This window comes from Vicia villosa, linkage group LG7 (genome assembly GCF_029867415.1).
Source record: "Vicia villosa cultivar HV-30 ecotype Madison, WI linkage group LG7, Vvil1.0, whole genome shotgun sequence".
Taxonomy (NCBI): Eukaryota; Viridiplantae; Streptophyta; class Magnoliopsida; order Fabales; family Fabaceae; genus Vicia; species Vicia villosa.
The window spans coordinates 115057400-115075372 of NC_081186.1; the positions used below are offsets into that span (position 1 = coordinate 115057400).

Sequence of the window (17973 nt, forward strand, 5' to 3'; positions counted from 1 at the left end):
GCAGGGAAGGCATGCCCGTTTACCACCCCCCACTTTTTATCTTGTGGAAGAGGAACTCTTTCTTTCTTGTTCATGGGTGTTCCTATTGGCTTGATTCCTAAAAGAAAGGAAGTATGGACCCCAATTATGGAAAAAAATCAAGAAAAGACTGTAAGAACAAGAATTGGTTTTGCATCTGGCCTTTAGTTTTGATGATAACAATTCATGATATCTTAGAGAAAACTTTTCTCCCTTAATGGTTTTTGTCTAGTATGCAGCTTTTTCTTTCAGCTTCTGACTCTGATAATATGGCGTGTGACGTCATCATTTTCTAGAATCAACACACTTTGACCATGGGAAGATACAAAGAATACTTTACAAATATTAGTTAAGATCTGGAACATTCGTTTAATTGTGCTTCTAATAGATTGCAAGTCATCGCTTTTGTTTGTGGCTCTAATAAGGAAGCTTCTAAAAACTCTCAAGATCTGACTTTTGGCGCAAGTTCTGAAGACAAGGCTCTGGAGAATAAGTTCTTAAGATTCTGAAGAAAAGGTTCTGAAGACTTTGTTTCAGCATTTGATCCTTCTAAACATGCTTCAGAACTCTACATTCTGAAGCCTATGAAGATTAGAAGATAAGATCAAAGGTTTTTGCGTAGGATAAATAGTATATGGTACAAATCAAATGTTCCCTACGCTACACATGTTTAGCGGCGCAAGGATTGGACTTTTATACAATTTTATCTACCCCTCGTTACTGACCATTATGAAGAAAACATCTAAGAGATTGTGCAATTCCATCTTCACCCTCCAACGGATCTTTTTTATGCCTATATAATGAAGACTTGGAAGATTGCAAAAAACATTGAATCATTGAACAAACGAACAAATTTTGAATACGCTAAAACTATGTTCATTTGAAAAGCTATAAAAATAAAGGAACTTTTGTTCATTAACTTGCGTAACACTATTGTGTTATCTTGTACTTCATTTTGTGTAATCTACTTTTAAGAAGCATCTTACAAACACACACTTTTTGTATTTTATTTTGTAAGTAAATTGTGTTCCTTGAGAGACTTAGGGTATAGTTAAAATTTCTCAAGAAGATATTGACAGATAGTCTTTGTAGTTTATGTAATCAGTTTGGCTATAGTGGATTATGTACTTGTTGATAAGGCAAAATCACCTCGACGGGTGGACTGGAGTAGCTTTGTTAACAGTGAACCAGGATAAAAATATCTTGTTCTTTATTTTTTATCCTTTGCTCCTCTTAGTTTGTCTTTGTCTAAAAAAAGTTTTAAATCTGGAAACCCAATTCAAACCCTCCCTTTCTTGTGTTTCCCTTTATCTTTAATTGGTATCAAAGCTATGGTTCTAGTATTGATTTTTATCAAACACTTCACCATGTTAGATAAAGATCTAGAATTTTTGTTTGAAACACAATGGTTGCTAACATCTCCCCAACAAGACCCGTTGTTAATGAAAGAGAACATTATAGTGTTAAACCTCTAGTCTTTGATTGTCATAGGAAAGTCTTGTATCCGCGAAAATATTATGGTTTCTAGATAGCGGGTGTTCAAGACACATGACAGGAGATGTTATGATGTTCGTCAAATTCGAGGAGAAAGAAAGCGACCATGTCACGTATGGAGACAACACAAGAGGTAAATACTAGGAGAAGATATTGTCAGAAACCCTTCCACAATCACCTTTTACAATGTGCTTTTAGTGAAAGGGCTTAAACACATCCTACTTAGAGTTAGCCAATTATTTGACAAAGGGTACACCATTTTTTTATACTCTTAGTTATTTAATTGAGAATAACGCAAGTAAGGACATTGTGTTTAAGGGTTCCAGGATTAAATGATTGATTGCTACACACAGAGGCTTGGAGCAGATTGGTGATATTGGAAGATTCTTGAAGCGTATATCAAGTAAAGACTGTGCAGGAGAGTTTGGCGTGAAGCTGTATACATGTCAAGATCTAGATAGAACTTTTTTCTTCAGCATTATTGTGGACTAGTGATTGTATAAACTCTTGAAATATTTATCAAAATAAAATGGAGCTATGCAGGTTCCAATGGGAAACCATTGAAGAGTGCACGCAGGCAAAGCGAGGACAAATACCGAAGCAATATCAATCTCGATTTCCTCTATCTCTCTCTCTATCTATCTATCTATCTAACTATCTCTCTCATACTCCCGCATTTAAATTTCGTAGTATATTTCATGAAAAGGTTTTCAATTCTTATAGTAGTTTATCATTTATTCAATTCGTAGCAATTTATTTCTTAAGATTAGGTTTTATTGGGATCGACACCTAATCAAGATTTAATGGTAATTAAAATCTAAGAAATTTGTTGAGTTTAGAATTTGCGAATTGAATAGTTATATAAACACACCTCGTGACGTATATAACTGAATCAATCGAATGCCTAGTGTATCATCATTAAACCACTCGTGATATTTGTGAAGTGATTAAGTGATTACGTGATACAAATTCTATTCGAGTATAATTCTCATATTTTCGCTCTAAAAATTTCTGCGTGCAACTCTGAAAATCTCTGATAAATCATTTATGAAAAATTAGTTGAATTTTTTTAAAAGTCTATTCCCCCAGACTATTTTCTTACTCCATATTCTCACCCAACTGTCAGTAGTATATTTTTTCCGCTTCCATTTCAGAAGTCAGTGTGAAGCCGTAAATGAAAGCTTCATATTTCGATTGATTATTAGTGATTGAAAAATCAAATCTCAAGAAAAGTTCTACAATGAGCCCTTCGTCGATCTCAAGGATGAGATCGGCCCAACTTCCCGGTTGTTTGAAGATTCATTTGTGAAGACGAATGATACACAACTCAGTGAAGGTTGGCGTTATAGCTCTACAATGAAATCTACGAAAACCAGAGCTTTGGGGGCCTTCCTTTGTTCAAAAGAGATGTCAAACTGTGAAATCTCAATTGACTACTTTCTCGTCCACCCAACCAAGTGCGACCTGAAGAGGACCTGCTTCAATAGTTGATATGTCTGGACTTCTATGAAAACTACTAAGAAGTATCGCCTCAACTTCCATGATGCCACGACCAATGCCAAGGAAATCTTCTAGATCTTCTAGTAATGGGTTTTCCGGTCTGCTAGTGCATTTAAGATGAAATATATGGGACTCTTGTCTAATGTTACCTTCTTGACAAGGAGGACACTTAATTTATTGGTGGAGATAGCCAGATAGATGAACAAACTAGAATTATTCTTGTTTCCAATTTCTCGACTCCCATTTGGCCGTACAACTAAAATTGTGATCTACCTATCTAACCAATTAAACGCACTCATAATTTTATCTACTAATCTTAACGAAATATATGCCTTTACGTCTCCAACACAATTTTCTAATTTTAATGCACGAATTTCAAATCTTCTCCAATGCATAAAATTGTTGATAATCAAGTGTGAGGAAGAAGTCTCACATTGCTTAAAAAATGGAAGATTTAATACTTGATAAGTGAGAGAACCCAGACACCTATCTCCTTAAGATTTTGGGTGAGTATGTGGTGTGTCTCTTACAAAGATATGTTCTAAGCAGGGCCGGCCTTTAGGGGGCGCAGCAAGAGCTGTAGCTCTGGGCCCCAAAATTTAGGGGGCCCCATTTATTTTTTTTAATTATAAATACAATACATTTTACACCTATTTTCTTAAATACAAGTATAAATAATTACTTTCAAAAACATTTTACACCTGATTTTTAAATATAGGTGTAAAATCATGTTTTTTTTTTCAAAACTTCCAAAATCTTTTCAAATTTTCAGTATAAATTTTTATTTTTTTTTTTATTTTTTAAAATTTAAAACAGGGCCCCTAGATTGATTGGGCCGGCCCTGGTTCTAAGTGTAAAATGTTATCTCGTGTTGACTCTCAAATTGCCTCCAACACTGGTATCAAGAACCTTTGGTTTCGAGTGAAAGGATCGGTGTGGTTTTAGGTAAGTATGTGGTGTGTCTCTTACAAAAGTGTGTCTCAAGTAGTGTATCACCTTAAGATTTTGGATGAGTATGTGGTGTGTCTTTCACATAGGTATATCTCAAGTGTAAAATGGTCTCTCGTGTTGACCTCCAAATTACCTCTAACAAAATAACTATTAATGTAGCTTTAATTAAGATATTTGATTTAATAATTACAAATGCTTAAATATTTTTATCAAACCTATTAAATTATTTTCTAACCCAATTAGTTTTGAAATATGATTTTCTAATGAAATGAGTTGATTGCAATATTATTTTATCACTAAATTAGTTGACAAAGTAATTAGATGGACAATATTTGCCCCTTTGAAGTTTTAAAACAACCACAACGAAACTTCCAATGAAAATTTTAATTATTTTTTATTAGATTTGTCACACAAGTCATAGCCATGTGCTTAGTGATTAAGAAATTGGATAGTTACACGCATTAAAGGATAGAGAATATTCAAACTTTATATGCTTCAAATATATTATATATTATTATTTATATGATTATATATCCTGATAGAGTGAGCTTTGGACAATCATAAATTTAGATGGCCATCAAAAAATTCAATTTTTGTTTTCTAACTTTCTTTCTAAGTTATGGCATGCTAATTCCAACACTGTCTCTTGGTAATATATGTTTACCAAAAGAACATGTTGCATTATTTGTGTTTGGAGATTCATTATTTGATGTTGGAAACAATAATTACATCAATACTACTGGTAATAATCTAGCAAACTACTCACCATATGGTGAAACATTCTTCAAGTATCCAACTGGAAGATTTTCTGATGGACGTGTGATTCCAGATTTCATAGGTAAGAAACAATATTAGTATTAATTATTTGTTAATTAATTATTATTATTATTACTTTAATGTGATCAGAATTGTTTGTTACAGCTGAGTATGCTAAGTTGCCGTTAATTCAACCATATCTATTTCCTGGCTCTCAAGAATATGTTAATGGAATCAATTTTGCATCAGCTGGTGCTGGAGCTTTGGTAGAAACCCATAAAGGACTGGTATGTTTTATTTTGCTAATTTTAGTGATGTTGCAATTGTTTGATATTATTATATTGTTTCCTACTTTCTCCGACACACGATGAGTGATTCGTTTATAAAATAAAAATGTCTTAAAATAAATGATCATTTTCAATTTTAATGCAATATTAACTATTTTTTTTAATTCCACTATTATTTTCATCATTCCTTATTTATATATTTTTTTTAATCTATGTTAAATACTCATTATGAGAGGAAGAGAATGACTTTTTACCAACACGTGTATTACAAAATTCACCTTTGGACTATACATGTATATATAGACATGTATATAAATTTTTATGTTTACTTATAATATAATTTAATATTTGACATATCTTAAATGGCTTGTAAAATACTTTTAAATTTATGTAAACAATTATTGACATGATGTGATCTAGAATTTTTTTTCATTCTAGTGATAGTATTGTTAGCGAACTCTTGTGCGACGGTTTTTCGTGAGTTTTTTTGTAAAGAATGTGTATGCAAATACTCTGACAATAAGGTTAGATACAATAGTAAATATGGAGTTTAGAGTTTAAAATAATGTGTACTTGAGTCTAAACTCTTTACATTTTATAGTGGGGTTTTAGGGTTTATAGGCTCCATAATCTTCTTTTAGGGGCAATTGTCTTTGAGAAGAGGTATCGGCAAATCATGTGAGTCCTCATTATCTAATAGTCTACATGGATTGGTCCAACATGATCTCACGTACCTCTAAGTCAAGACCACTTTTATGACCTCGAGGTTCTAGATCATTCTTTGGGGGACAGATGTCTCACAGGGTAGATGTTCAAAGATCTGATATCCTTTGTAACTCGATGAATTTTATTTTATACGCGGTTAAGGCATGCCCACCTCGTGATCTACCCTATCTTATAGACCTGGTGAACCAATACTAAGAGGTATAAGCCTTGATCTGGATCGAAACGTTTCTCCCTAAGCCTCGATCTACAAAGTTGGGTTATGAGACCTGGTGAACCATATCATTCTTCCTTAGATGATGGTTGTTATTGTGGTTCTTGATGGGACCTATCAAAAAAATTTATATGAGGAATCTTAAATTGTGTGCCATGGGCATCACTCATTATCATTTTTGACTCATTAGAGATCACTAACATCGAGTCAAGGTATGATGTTACTCCATTTTTTGTTCGTTTGTCGTTATTAAATTGGGGTTTGTCTGGAGTTTGCTTTTCTCTCTAATGTATCAGCAACAACTTTAGAAGTAAGTAGCATAGAGTGAGGCATGCGTTAATCATCTTGGGAATCATAAATTAAATTATGTTTTTAAATAGGGGTGGAGCCTTTCGGATGGAATCACCTACTTTCATTTATTTATTCGTGAACCTCTCAGGCCTCTAGCTTACGATTATTTGTTTGGAAGGTATTACGATTCTTCAAGACAGTCAATGGTGTTTTCTATCAATACTCAGCTTGATCATTATAGTTCTATTGGTATGAAGATTCATAGGATTTCCCAATGGGCTCGTGTGGGTGACGTACATAACTCTTCAAAGAATCAGGATATTAATATGGCTCTTATGGTTCATATCATTTTGTTTGTTGATGGAATGTGTTGTGTGAGCTTATATCTTTAAAACTCCCTTTCTTCTCCATGTGAGTTATAGCCATGGATGTAGTATTCCTAGGGTGAGACGCGCATTTGATGTCTCCAGCTAAAGTTGAGGTATAATTATTATTTCATGAGGAATGAGACTATTTACACTATTACGTGGCACTTTTTGCAGCCCTTTAAATCTTCCATTCAGAGTCGTTGGATCTGGCCCATTACTTCATTTTGATATGATTAGGTTGCCTTATAAAGGAGGTTTTTTTCTTCCTTATTTCCTTTTTTTTCTAAGTTCATCTCATCTTCCAAACTTCCATATTTCTCGGGTTTCCATTTTTGGAAACTTTTTTCCTTCGAGCTTCATCTTTGCATTGGAATATCGTTTGGTTGAATTCATATTATTCGTTTTTCTTTTGTTGGTGAGTTTTTCCTATCTATTTTACTCCTTTTATCCTTTATTCTGAATCATCCATTGAGGATTAAATTTATTCCTTCATGGTGACTTTTCTTCACCCTAAGATCTCTATGAGGAAATTGAATGATGGTCATAGTATGAAGGAGAGTGATTTTTCAAGGGAAGTCTTGCTCCTTAATGGGGGAAAAACCGAATCCCTCAGTCTCCTATTGTGGTGTTCATGGCGACAACAAGGTATAGAAGGCAAATGTCTTCATCACGAATAAGATTTGGATTTGTGTATGACACATTTATCATTCTTGAGTCTCGAGGATGCAAAACATCAAGGGCATGCTTGTCGATCTTGCTGCGAGAAAATAATAATACTTTCTTCAATTAGTTATACTACAATATGATTTTCCCTTAAGGTGATTTATGATCGTTTTGACCTTGATTAATCATTCTTTTTGCTGCTCAATGACCTTTGACTTCCTTTTGAAGGCTAATAAGAGGTCTCTAAGAAAGTTTTTCATCTTTTTGTTTTCTTTTAGAGCCTCATGGACCTATGTGTCCTAAGAAAGAACCTCTAATTGTTAGAGCAAGACCGGCACTCCCAAAAATCACGAAAATTTGGTAAACTCGTCTTAAGGTTATGGCGCCACCTTTAGGACCATGTTAGAAAGATCAGGGGTGAAGTCAAAGGTTTTTGGGAAGATATTTTTGCTCAACTAATATTGATGATGATGTTAGATAACTCAAATAAAGAGGTTGTTGAAGAGTTTGTTTGATGGATGATGTACATACAAATACTATGCCAATCAAGTTAGTGACAACCGTAAATGTGAGATATATGATTTAGAATAATATGTTTTTTAGTCTAGACTTTTATTTAGACATTATACTGAGATTCTAGGATTTAAAAAACCTTGGAATCTTCTTTTAGAAACAACTATCGTTGGGACAGTTGTCACCGGATCATATGAGTCCTTATTATATGAGGAAACATGATGTATTTATATATGATAATAACTTTGAATCAAATAGTTTAAAAAATGGAGAATGAGAAAATTATTAATTTTAAATAAAATATTAGTAATTTTTTTACAACCGTTTTTTTGTAGACTTAAACTTTATTTTTTAAAATTATAAAGTCAAACTCTCGCCGATTAGACTAGTGGCAGTGAACACTTTAATAGTGAGTTGTGCAAGTATGTAGTAAAATATGATGATAAGTGTTGAGTAAACACAACCATGAACATCAACAAAGTATACAATACGATTATTGTAAATTTTTAAGGATTAAATAGTCAATTGATTCTTGTAAGTTGGGATGTTTTTTATTTTCGTCCTTGTATCTTCTTCTTTTTTTAATAATCCGTGAATGTGAAAATCCTTTTAGTTTTAGTCCTTAAAGTTAAAATCCGCAAGAAAATGTGTAGGAATATTCGCAAGAAACCTACAGATTTTCCTGTGGATTTTAAGTTTAGGAAATAAAACCAAATGAAATTCAACATTTATGGACTTTATCCAAAAAAAAAAATACATGAACAAAAAACAAAAACACGCCAACTTACAAGAACTAATCGTCTATTTAAACTTTTTTATTATAATATTGTTTATTTAACTTGGTATTTAAAGATTGGTATGGTCAAATTTCCTATATGACGATGTCATAGTGTAATATGGTCGTCTTTAAGATTGTGTAAGATGGGTTACAATAAAGGACTTACAATTTGCCACATTTAAGTTTTGTTTAAATAGAACTTAATTATAGATTTGTTAGATTTAAATAATGACTAAATAGAATCCATAGTTATTTTATTAGGGTTGGACCGTGACTAACCTATACGAAGCCTACTTAGAGTATAAATGTCTATTTTTGTGTTTATATAGCATCACTAAAAATTTATTGAATGATTAAATATGATATTCGTATCTCCTTATTAGAGTTTAATGATATGTTATTTTGATATTTACAGGTGATAGATCTACATACTCAATTAACTTATTTCAAGAATGTTAAAAAGATATTGAGGGAGAAACATGGAGATGAAGAGACCACAACTTTACTGGCTAGGGCTGTTTACTTGATTACCATCGGAAGTAATGACTATTTTGCAGAAAATTTTACCGTATATACTCATGAAAAATACGTATCCATGGTAGTTGGTAATCTTACAACCGTGATCAAAGTATGTAAAACTTATCTTCTTTTGTATTTTTTCATTATCAAAGTACACCCAGCTCTATATTGTTCTAATTGTTTATGTATTCAATTCAATTTTGTATTTAATTTTAGGGAATACATGAAATGGGAGGGAGAAAATTTGGGATTCTTAACCAACCATCTCTAGGTTGTTTTCCAATTATTAAGGCTGTTATAAATGGAACTAAAGATGCATGCAGAGAAGAGTATTCATCATCTGCAAAATTACATAACATTGTGCTTTCTGTTGAACTCCAGAAGTTAGAGAAACAAATTAAAGGATTTAAATATTCATATTTTAATTTCTTTGATATATCTTTTGAAGTGATAAATAACCCTTCAAATTTTGGTAGGTAATTTTATATAGAGCTTATACTATTTTGTTATAATGATCGAATATGCAAAGTATTATATGGATGCAGTTTGATGTTGTATCTTGATTTCATGATGAAAAGGTTTGAAAGAAGGTGGAGCAGCATGTTGTGGTAGCGGTCCTTACAAGGGATATTATAGTTGTGGAGGTAAAAGAGAAGTGAAAGATTATGACTTGTGTGAGATGCCTTCTGAATATGTGTTCTTTGATGCTATTCATCCTACTGAAAGTGCTAGTAAAATTATTTCTCAGTTTATGTGGAGTGGAAATCAAAGTATCATTGGCCCTTACAATCTCAAAACATTATTTGAAGGATAATTCAACTATATGTGTATGTGTGTGCAAGTGAATGCATGCCTTTAATGGCACGCGTGCAACCAAATATATAGATAAAATAAATTTATTAGTATTTTCTTGATGTGTAAATGTAACAATATACTATACAATGTGTCATTTCCTTGTTTGTTACTTATCAACCCCTAATGTTATCCCTTCCTCAATTGCTTTCCATTTTTTTATTAGATTAGATATAATATTAACATTGCATTATGTTATTGTTTTTGAGTAATGAATTATAATATTATTATATTATATGAAAAATGTATGATTCAAAGAGGAAATAATGGTTGCAAAAAATATTTAGAGCATTCAAAAGATACATACACAACCTCAAGTTAGGAATTAAAAGTTAAAAGTTTTCATCCAATAGGATAAGTATTAGGGTGTGCTTGATTAGCATTGAAGTTTAATGAAAATATTGGACAAGACACAATCGTCTGTTGTTTTGGTTTCTAAAATGGTAATATCATGGAAAATAGATAGAGAGAATGATATAACAAAAATCCAATTTAGTGCACCACTAACCTGAATAAAAAAACAAAAATTGTAAATTAATGTCTATATAAATTAAAAATGAGTTACCTCTCTCCACTTAATTTAGATGAAAAATGAAAGTTTTGAGGTTTTGGGGTTTTTGAAACATTTATGTTTATGAAATTGATAATGGGGGAGGCGATAGTGAACTTGTGACTGTATTATACACTCTAAAAGGAGCATTCCAAGCATAGTTAAAATTGAGTTTCTTAGGGGGTGCCTGAGAAATAGATGGTGTATGGATAATTTCCCATTTTTTGTACAAAATATATATTAAGTAAATATCATTATATGTCTAGTCAAGACAAGAGGAGTCGATGGTCGTATCATTCTTTGCTTGGAGTGATAGAATTATCACACCCCCAGCTGACGCAAATGGTGATGGAGAATGTCATAGTCATTTTGAGACAAGGGAGTCCAAACTTTCTTCTAAAACCTCTCATCATAGGAGGACAAATGTCCTTTCAGGACCACATATTCTCTATCGTATAGGTAAACTTGTAAACAAGAGACCAGATGCTAATTTTGAGGTTAAAGAGAAGGAGGTCATAGTGGAGACACGAACTCAAGTGCCTCCACTGTTGGATGAGGTAATTAATAATTACATGCATGAGCATGTGCCACAACATGATCATGAGAATCATCAGGATTCCAATCACTACACTAAATAATGCTTTTTATGACAAAACTTACACCTCGAACAATGAAAAAATAAGGGTAAAGGTCATGGGAGCGTCATGTTTTATTATTTTTATAATAAAAAACTTTATCCCTCAGACATTTAATAAAACCGAGGTAAGTTAGCAACAAGGAATCTCGCTTCGACGCCTAGTTGCTGCAGTTTATATGTTTTTTTCAATTGTTTAATGTATTTCTCACTTGGCGCCTTTCCAATGAAGTTTTTATTATTATTTTTATATTTGTTCCAACTGAGAGGTAAAATATTTTACATTAACAATTTCATAATATTAATTTCAAAATATTATTTTAAAATTTATTTGATATACTTTGACTCCTCGTTTTATGAAATAACCACACTTATTTCATATTTTTAATAATCAGTTTTTGTGTAAAACCGACATGACACTTATTTGCATGAAATAGTTCAAAGTACTATCTAGTTTCTAATTTTTCATTTACTTATCAACACTCAAATGTCAGTTCGTCTTTTCGCAAAAAACCTAGGCGATTTTCAAGTTGATATTCATCAAAACTCTTCCAAAAGATATGCATCAAACGTCATTTTCGCAAGTAGGTTTGTTCTTCACTGAAGCGTTATGTGAGATATTGGATCGAACTCTAGTATCATCGAAGGGTAGCTTCTTGGTTCGACAGGATTAAGCATGAAGTCGAAGGTTGTTCACATGCTGGTGTCGAAGATGCTAAGGTTGTTAGCATGTTAAATTAGGTTTTAGTGTTTAAACCCTAATTTGGTAAGTTAGCTTTTTTATTAAGTTAGCTTGTGTAATGGGCCTTGTGGAAAAAGCCCATTAGTTAGTATGTTAAGTTTTATTATAAATAGCATACTAGTCTCTCATCATTACACACTGCAAATCCTAATTTAGGGTAAGAGAGGTTATTTGTTATTCTTGTAAACCTGTAATCTTGTTTTCTAAGAGAAAGTAAAATAATAACAATTATAACCAATTCTTGTGATCTTCTTCTTCCTTGTTCTTTATTCGTTCCTTGTTTTATACTTCGTCATTGGCATTGAATTCACAACACGTTATTTTGTATATCGTCAACATTAGTTTTTCACTGAAATAGTCTCTTGATCATGTATAGTTGTCATGTTATTGATAAAGAATTGAAAGACGACATATGGACCGATAATACGGTATTTACTTTTATATTCTATCATTTTTCTTACAAGTATATTTTTTGTGCAATACTAATAACATCTTTATTGTGTAAACATATGATGTGTTCATTTATACTCCAAATGATAAGTATGTGAAAAAGAAAATGCTTTCTTATTATGGTGAGCGTTGGAGGGGGTTTAAGACACAACTCACCCAAGATTATATTATAAATTGAGCAAATAAAGAACAGACTCCATACGAGGTAAATTCATTTATTGATAAAGCTACTTTGGAAGAATTTGTAGAGTCTCGCATCACTCCCAAGTTTTTGGAAAAGAGTAAAAAAAGAAAGGAAAATTGAGCTAAAAATATCTATCCATATAGGTTGTCTCGTGGAGGATATCAAAGACTTGAAAAAATTTTGATTGAAGAAAAAAGAAAACAGATGGATTTGGGAGGTTCTATAAGTCTTGATCGCACTCCATCTCCACCATCAAGACACGAGAAATGGAAGACAGAACACCAAAGAAAATACAACGAGTACACATCAGATGCTATGCGCGAAGTGGCTCAAAGTATTGTAAGTAGATACTTTTTTCAACAATATTTATTTTAGTAAAATCAATTTGGTAAAGATAAAATTTCATGTATTGTAGGATGATATTATTGAACAAACCCAGTTCGGCCTCTTCATTTCACAAGGTCGTCATGACATCTTAGTAGAAGCGATTGGAATAGAGGAGCATCCTGGGCGTGTCCGTGGTCTTGGTAGAGGCATTGGCTTCAAGGTACATTTTGGACACTCTCAATCATCTAGAGAGAAAATTAGTAAGAGAGAGGTTGAAGAGATTGTTGTTGTTGAGTTGGGAAAAGAAACTGAGAAGTGGAAGGAGGAGTAGGATAGGTTCTTGGAGAAAGAGAGGGAGAGGTTGTTGCAGACGTTGCATGAGAAGTTCTTGGAGGAGGAGAGAGAGAAGTTCTTGCAAACGGTGCAGGAGAAGTTGTTGAAAATAGTGAGCGAAAGTGTTCAAAAGTGTATCTGCGATGTTCTTGAGGTATAAGTTGTATGTTATTGTTATTATTTCTGCATATTTCAATTTTGGATTGTCTTTATATTGTTTTTATGATGCAGAAATTGAGCACGTTGGGTATATTCGGCCACACAAATTCAAATCAGTTGGAAATTCGAGATAATATGGTTGAGAAAGTTACGGGTGGTACAAGCGCGACACATAGTTTTTCTGCCAACCAGGGCAGTGTTGAACCCTCACCACCAAATCAAAATAGCCTTCAGAGACTAGAGATGATGATGGTTAGTATTAATGAAGATTAAATCTTGGGTATTCCATTAAGACATGATCCAGAGCAGTTATTTGTACTTTCTAAGCTTTCTCTATACATAAAATTTTTTAAGGGGAATGGGTGGCTAGGCATTTCTATATTACAATTGTGGTGCTCGTAAGTATAATTTTTACGTTGATTTCTATTTATATTCATACTTTCTTGTACTTTAACATAAAGATTTTCCCTTGCATGCACATCCATGAGTTATGTTCTAAAAGGAAGCTTCTAAACAAGTATTATATCTTGGATGCTGCGAATATTGCTCTTACTCGCGATTCACCAGGACACGAAATAAAAAATTACTTAGAAGACAAGTTGATGGAGAAAGGGAACACCAAATATTGTTATTTGGCCCCGTTTTACCGTGAGTAAGTATATATTAATTTGTATTTTCATTTATAAATATTTTTTCTTCATATTATTAATTATTTTTGAATGTTTATGTAGGCAACATTGGCAACTACTTGTCATATATCCGAAGAAAAATACTATAGATTTGTATGCTCGTTGCACTATGGACTTCCCGATGTAGTGATTAACGCTTTGAATGGGTAAGTGGTATTATTTTCAATACTCATATTTAACTTTAGAATTAAATAGTTTTTATTCATGTTTAATTTTAACTGACATGAGTAGAGCGATGGAGGAATTTAATGTGCACAAAAAGAATCTTATTGGTCAAAAGTCACGCTATGTTAAACCAAAAGTAGGTATTTTACTTGTGGACTTGTGGTTTTTGATATTATGTTATTTGTGTGTATTAGTGTGACATAAATAAATCAAAATTATTTGTAGTGGCAGATACTATGTTATGAGATATATGCTCTATATTGTCTTCGGATGCATTACAAATGGATGAATGAAGAATAAGGTATTAGCTCAATCCATATATACATACATATGTATACTTATAAGTTAATGTTGTTGTTTTCAGCTTATCATACTTTAAATTTTGTTCTAATTATAGGAGCTTAGCTACCAGACACCATACTCGAAAGAAGAAATTGATGACATTCGATCACATTGTGCTAGTTTATTCTTATCTTGTTATGAATCTCTACGACAACAATAGTTTTTCTTGGTTGTTGTAATCTTAATTTGTATATGAGCAGAGGTTTTATCATTTTGATGTGCAAATATGTAAATGTCAAATGTGTGTATTATGTCTTGAAGATGATAACATGTAAATTTGTACATTTTGTTTAAAATGATATGATATATTCCAATTCTGTTCCATATTTTGTAGTTTATGTGTAAAAAATGATACATGCGGGCAGTGGCGAATTCAGAAAAATTATGAAGCCTGGGCAAGTTTTCACCGGCTTCATAATTTTCTACCAAGACAGCATTTGATATAATAATTTTTTGACGAACCGTAACAGATAAATGTTCTTCAAAAAATTGTTAAAGGCTCTTGCAGAAAATAAGTAAGGATCACAAGTTCTTGAAACATGTGTCTCTCTCTACAAGTATACCGTAAAATATTGCTAAAAAATATTGTAAGCTTGTTATAAACACAATCACATAGCTTTCGTGTGCGAGATAAGCATATCATTATGTAAAAAGAAAGACAATATATAACCTTAAAAATGGAGGAGCCAAATTGAATGCCTCACATAACTTATTCCTTTCTTTGAAGTATTCATCTGTTGCTTGCAATGCAGCCATAACCGTCCTGTGTGTTTCTCTGTATTTCCCTCGTCAAGAATCAAACCGAGGTAATAATACGCAACAGCCTAGTAAATCATTGCAACAAAACATATCACAAGTTCATAATAAACCAGAACATATCACACATATTTACTAAGTTCAACTAAACAACAAGCTGAGCAAGGTAGAGCTTATAACTCACTTTGTTGTTTCAAAGAGCTTGCTTCAAAATCTTGACACTATCACATGGCGGATATGACTCCAGAATAAAAGAGCTTGCTTCAATAATTCCTTCCTTCCTTCACAAGTTCAACAAGTGAGTCAATCAATAACAACAATTCAATAAGAAACAGAAGCGAAAAAGGAAAAGAAACTTGGTTGAAGCAATTTACCAAACACTTAGTGTGCAAGTAACAAAATGATGGTAACGACAACAATTCGATATCGATTCATAAGCCACAACCTGCAACAACAACAATCATCAATCCAATTCTTACATGTCTTTAGCATTTGTACTTTTTTAAACCTTAACATCATACCATTAGTCCCTTTCTAACCTAATTTTTATCAATTTTTGAAACTCTTCATTACATCACAAAATATTCCATAAAAAATTAAGAAAAGGGTATGCAATATGTGGTGTCGTTTTTTTTACCTCCCCGTTTCACTTGGGAGGACGGCACGCTAGACCCTTCATGCGAAATTTGGAAGGAGAATGCGCCCGGGGCGGGATGAATTTTGTTTCAGTTCTTCCTACGATATCACACGAACTTTCTTATTGTCCTACGAGTAGGAAAGGGGAAAAAAGATCTCAACTAAACCCTAGGAGTTTGCTAAGTGTGGGGATTTCACCTAGACTAGAAATTCTGGAGTTTGGGGGGTCGGTTATACATAGGGAAGAGTTTAAGCACCCTACATATTCGTAGTACTCTACGGGAACCTTCTCTGTGTCATTGTGATTGTGTTTATTGCTAATGATTGGGAAAGTTTCTCCTTTGTGTTAGGAGAGAGAATTGATTTGATTTTTAAAAAGACAGACAGACAGACAAACTGACTATTTTTGGTACTTTATTAGCTCGCTGAGATTCCTTGTGAACCTCATGCCTACATATCCCTAGTGGAAGTCAGAGCTTAATGTAGTTCGGGGAACTAACTAGGGAAATTAATTATTTTTGGTGCCTTGCTTGAAGCTCAAGGTTGAAGATTTGAATTAAATCTCTGTTTACAGTAAAGAGACATGAAGTCATCTTTATAGAGAGGTATTTCTACTATTCCACCACAAACATTTTTAAGTGACAGAAAAGCTGAATTCATTTCATTAAGATAGGGACCTTACTTGTATGTTTGCAAGTATGCCAGTCGCGTTCTCTTAAATGAAAGAAAGATTCTCATCCAAATTAGGGAAAGTGTACAAGTTTGGGTTTGTTTGCCTCAGAGCATGCCTTTCAGAGTCCTAAATGGGAGAATGTTTGAAATTGAAATTGAAATTGAAATTGAAATGTTTGTTTGAATGTGGTGAGATAGGAGAAAGATCTCTTTATAGAGATAAGCTATGTCTATCTACTGTTTGAAAGATTGGATTTTTTAGCTGGCTTGAATGAGGCCCAAGCTTGAGGCTTTTGATTGATTTATTGACTCTGGGAGATAACTTTACTGGGGAGAATTTAAACTAAGGAGTTTTTGTGTTCTGTACAAAGCCCCGAATTGAGGCTGATTCTAGTTGGAGAGTTTTTATTTGATGGATTTTATTTGGTGTTCTGTACAAAGCCCAGAATTGTGGCTGACTCTACTTAGGGAGACTCTATTTGTGTGCCTTGTATAAAGCCCAAGGTTGTGGCTAACTGCTGAGGATAACTGAGTTTTTAAGACTATGGATGACTCTATTTGTGTGCCTTGTATGAAGCCCAAGGTTGTGGCTGACTCTTACTGAGGATGGTTATTAATTTGTGCCTTGTATGAAGCCCAAGGTTGTGGCTACTCTAGCTAGGGGGAATATTATTTTCTGCCTTGTACAAAGCCCAAGGTTGTGGCGGACTTTTAAAGAAACTGAGTGTGGAAGACTCTATGGGGAAAAGATCCTTGAGATTAGGAATCTTTGACACAGGGAAATATGGTTTATCTGCCTTGTACAAAGCCCAAGGTTGTGGCTAAAAAATGAAAGACTCACTGGGGGGAGTTTTATTTTGCTAGAGGTTTTAACAAACTAATTTATTTTTATGTTTTTGGAAGCTAACCCTTTCCAGGGATTTTGACTCAGCTGGAGAAATTGACTATTAAAAGACTGAATTTTTATCATGTTTTTTGGAGGCTGACCCTTTCCAGGGGTTTTAACTCTTTTGGGGAATTTATCCCTTAAAGGAATAAATCTTTGGATTTGAAGGAGTGATTTTGGAGGCTGACCCTTTCCAGGGGTTTTTGTTAAAATGGAAGAATGATTGGAGGCTAACCCTTTCCAGGGGTTTTTGTTAAAGTGAATGGCAGAAAGATTATCTAGTGGAGACTTCTTGTTTTAAAGCCCAAGATTAAGGCTGACTCTTGCTGGTGATAAGCAAAACATGGATCCTAGACTCTGCTAAGGAATATTGATGAAGATAAGGGTGACAGAGACTGTCCATGTCTCTCATTCCAAAAGGTGTGCTCAATGTGAAATTGAGACAAACTTAGCTTGTTTAAATTCTGGTTTAAAGAAGGAAGAAACTCACCAGGATAGGCTAAAAGGTAACTAAAGACCTG

The 17973-nt window shown here is 33.3% G+C and overlaps 1 protein-coding gene across 2 annotated transcripts; it reads left to right on the top strand.

The window, feature by feature from the left end:
* The first annotated feature begins 4513 nt into the window (after nt 1-4513).
* On the top strand, nt 4514-10097 carry LOC131618341 (GDSL esterase/lipase 5-like). Of its 2 annotated transcripts, none has more exons than XM_058889585.1 (5): nt 4514-4801; nt 4885-5006; nt 8972-9184; nt 9292-9547; nt 9654-10097. In XM_058889585.1, the coding sequence occupies exons 1-5, from the start codon at nt 4534-4536 to the stop codon at nt 9887-9889; spliced, it is 1095 nt and encodes a 364-aa protein (XP_058745568.1). In that variant the 5' UTR covers nt 4514-4533; the 3' UTR covers nt 9890-10097. The 2 variants fall into 2 exon arrangements, with proteins under 2 accessions (XP_058745568.1, XP_058745569.1); XM_058889586.1 differs by having other exon boundaries at nt 9292-9551; nt 9654-9826.
* The last annotated feature ends 7876 nt before the right edge of the window (nt 10098-17973 follow it).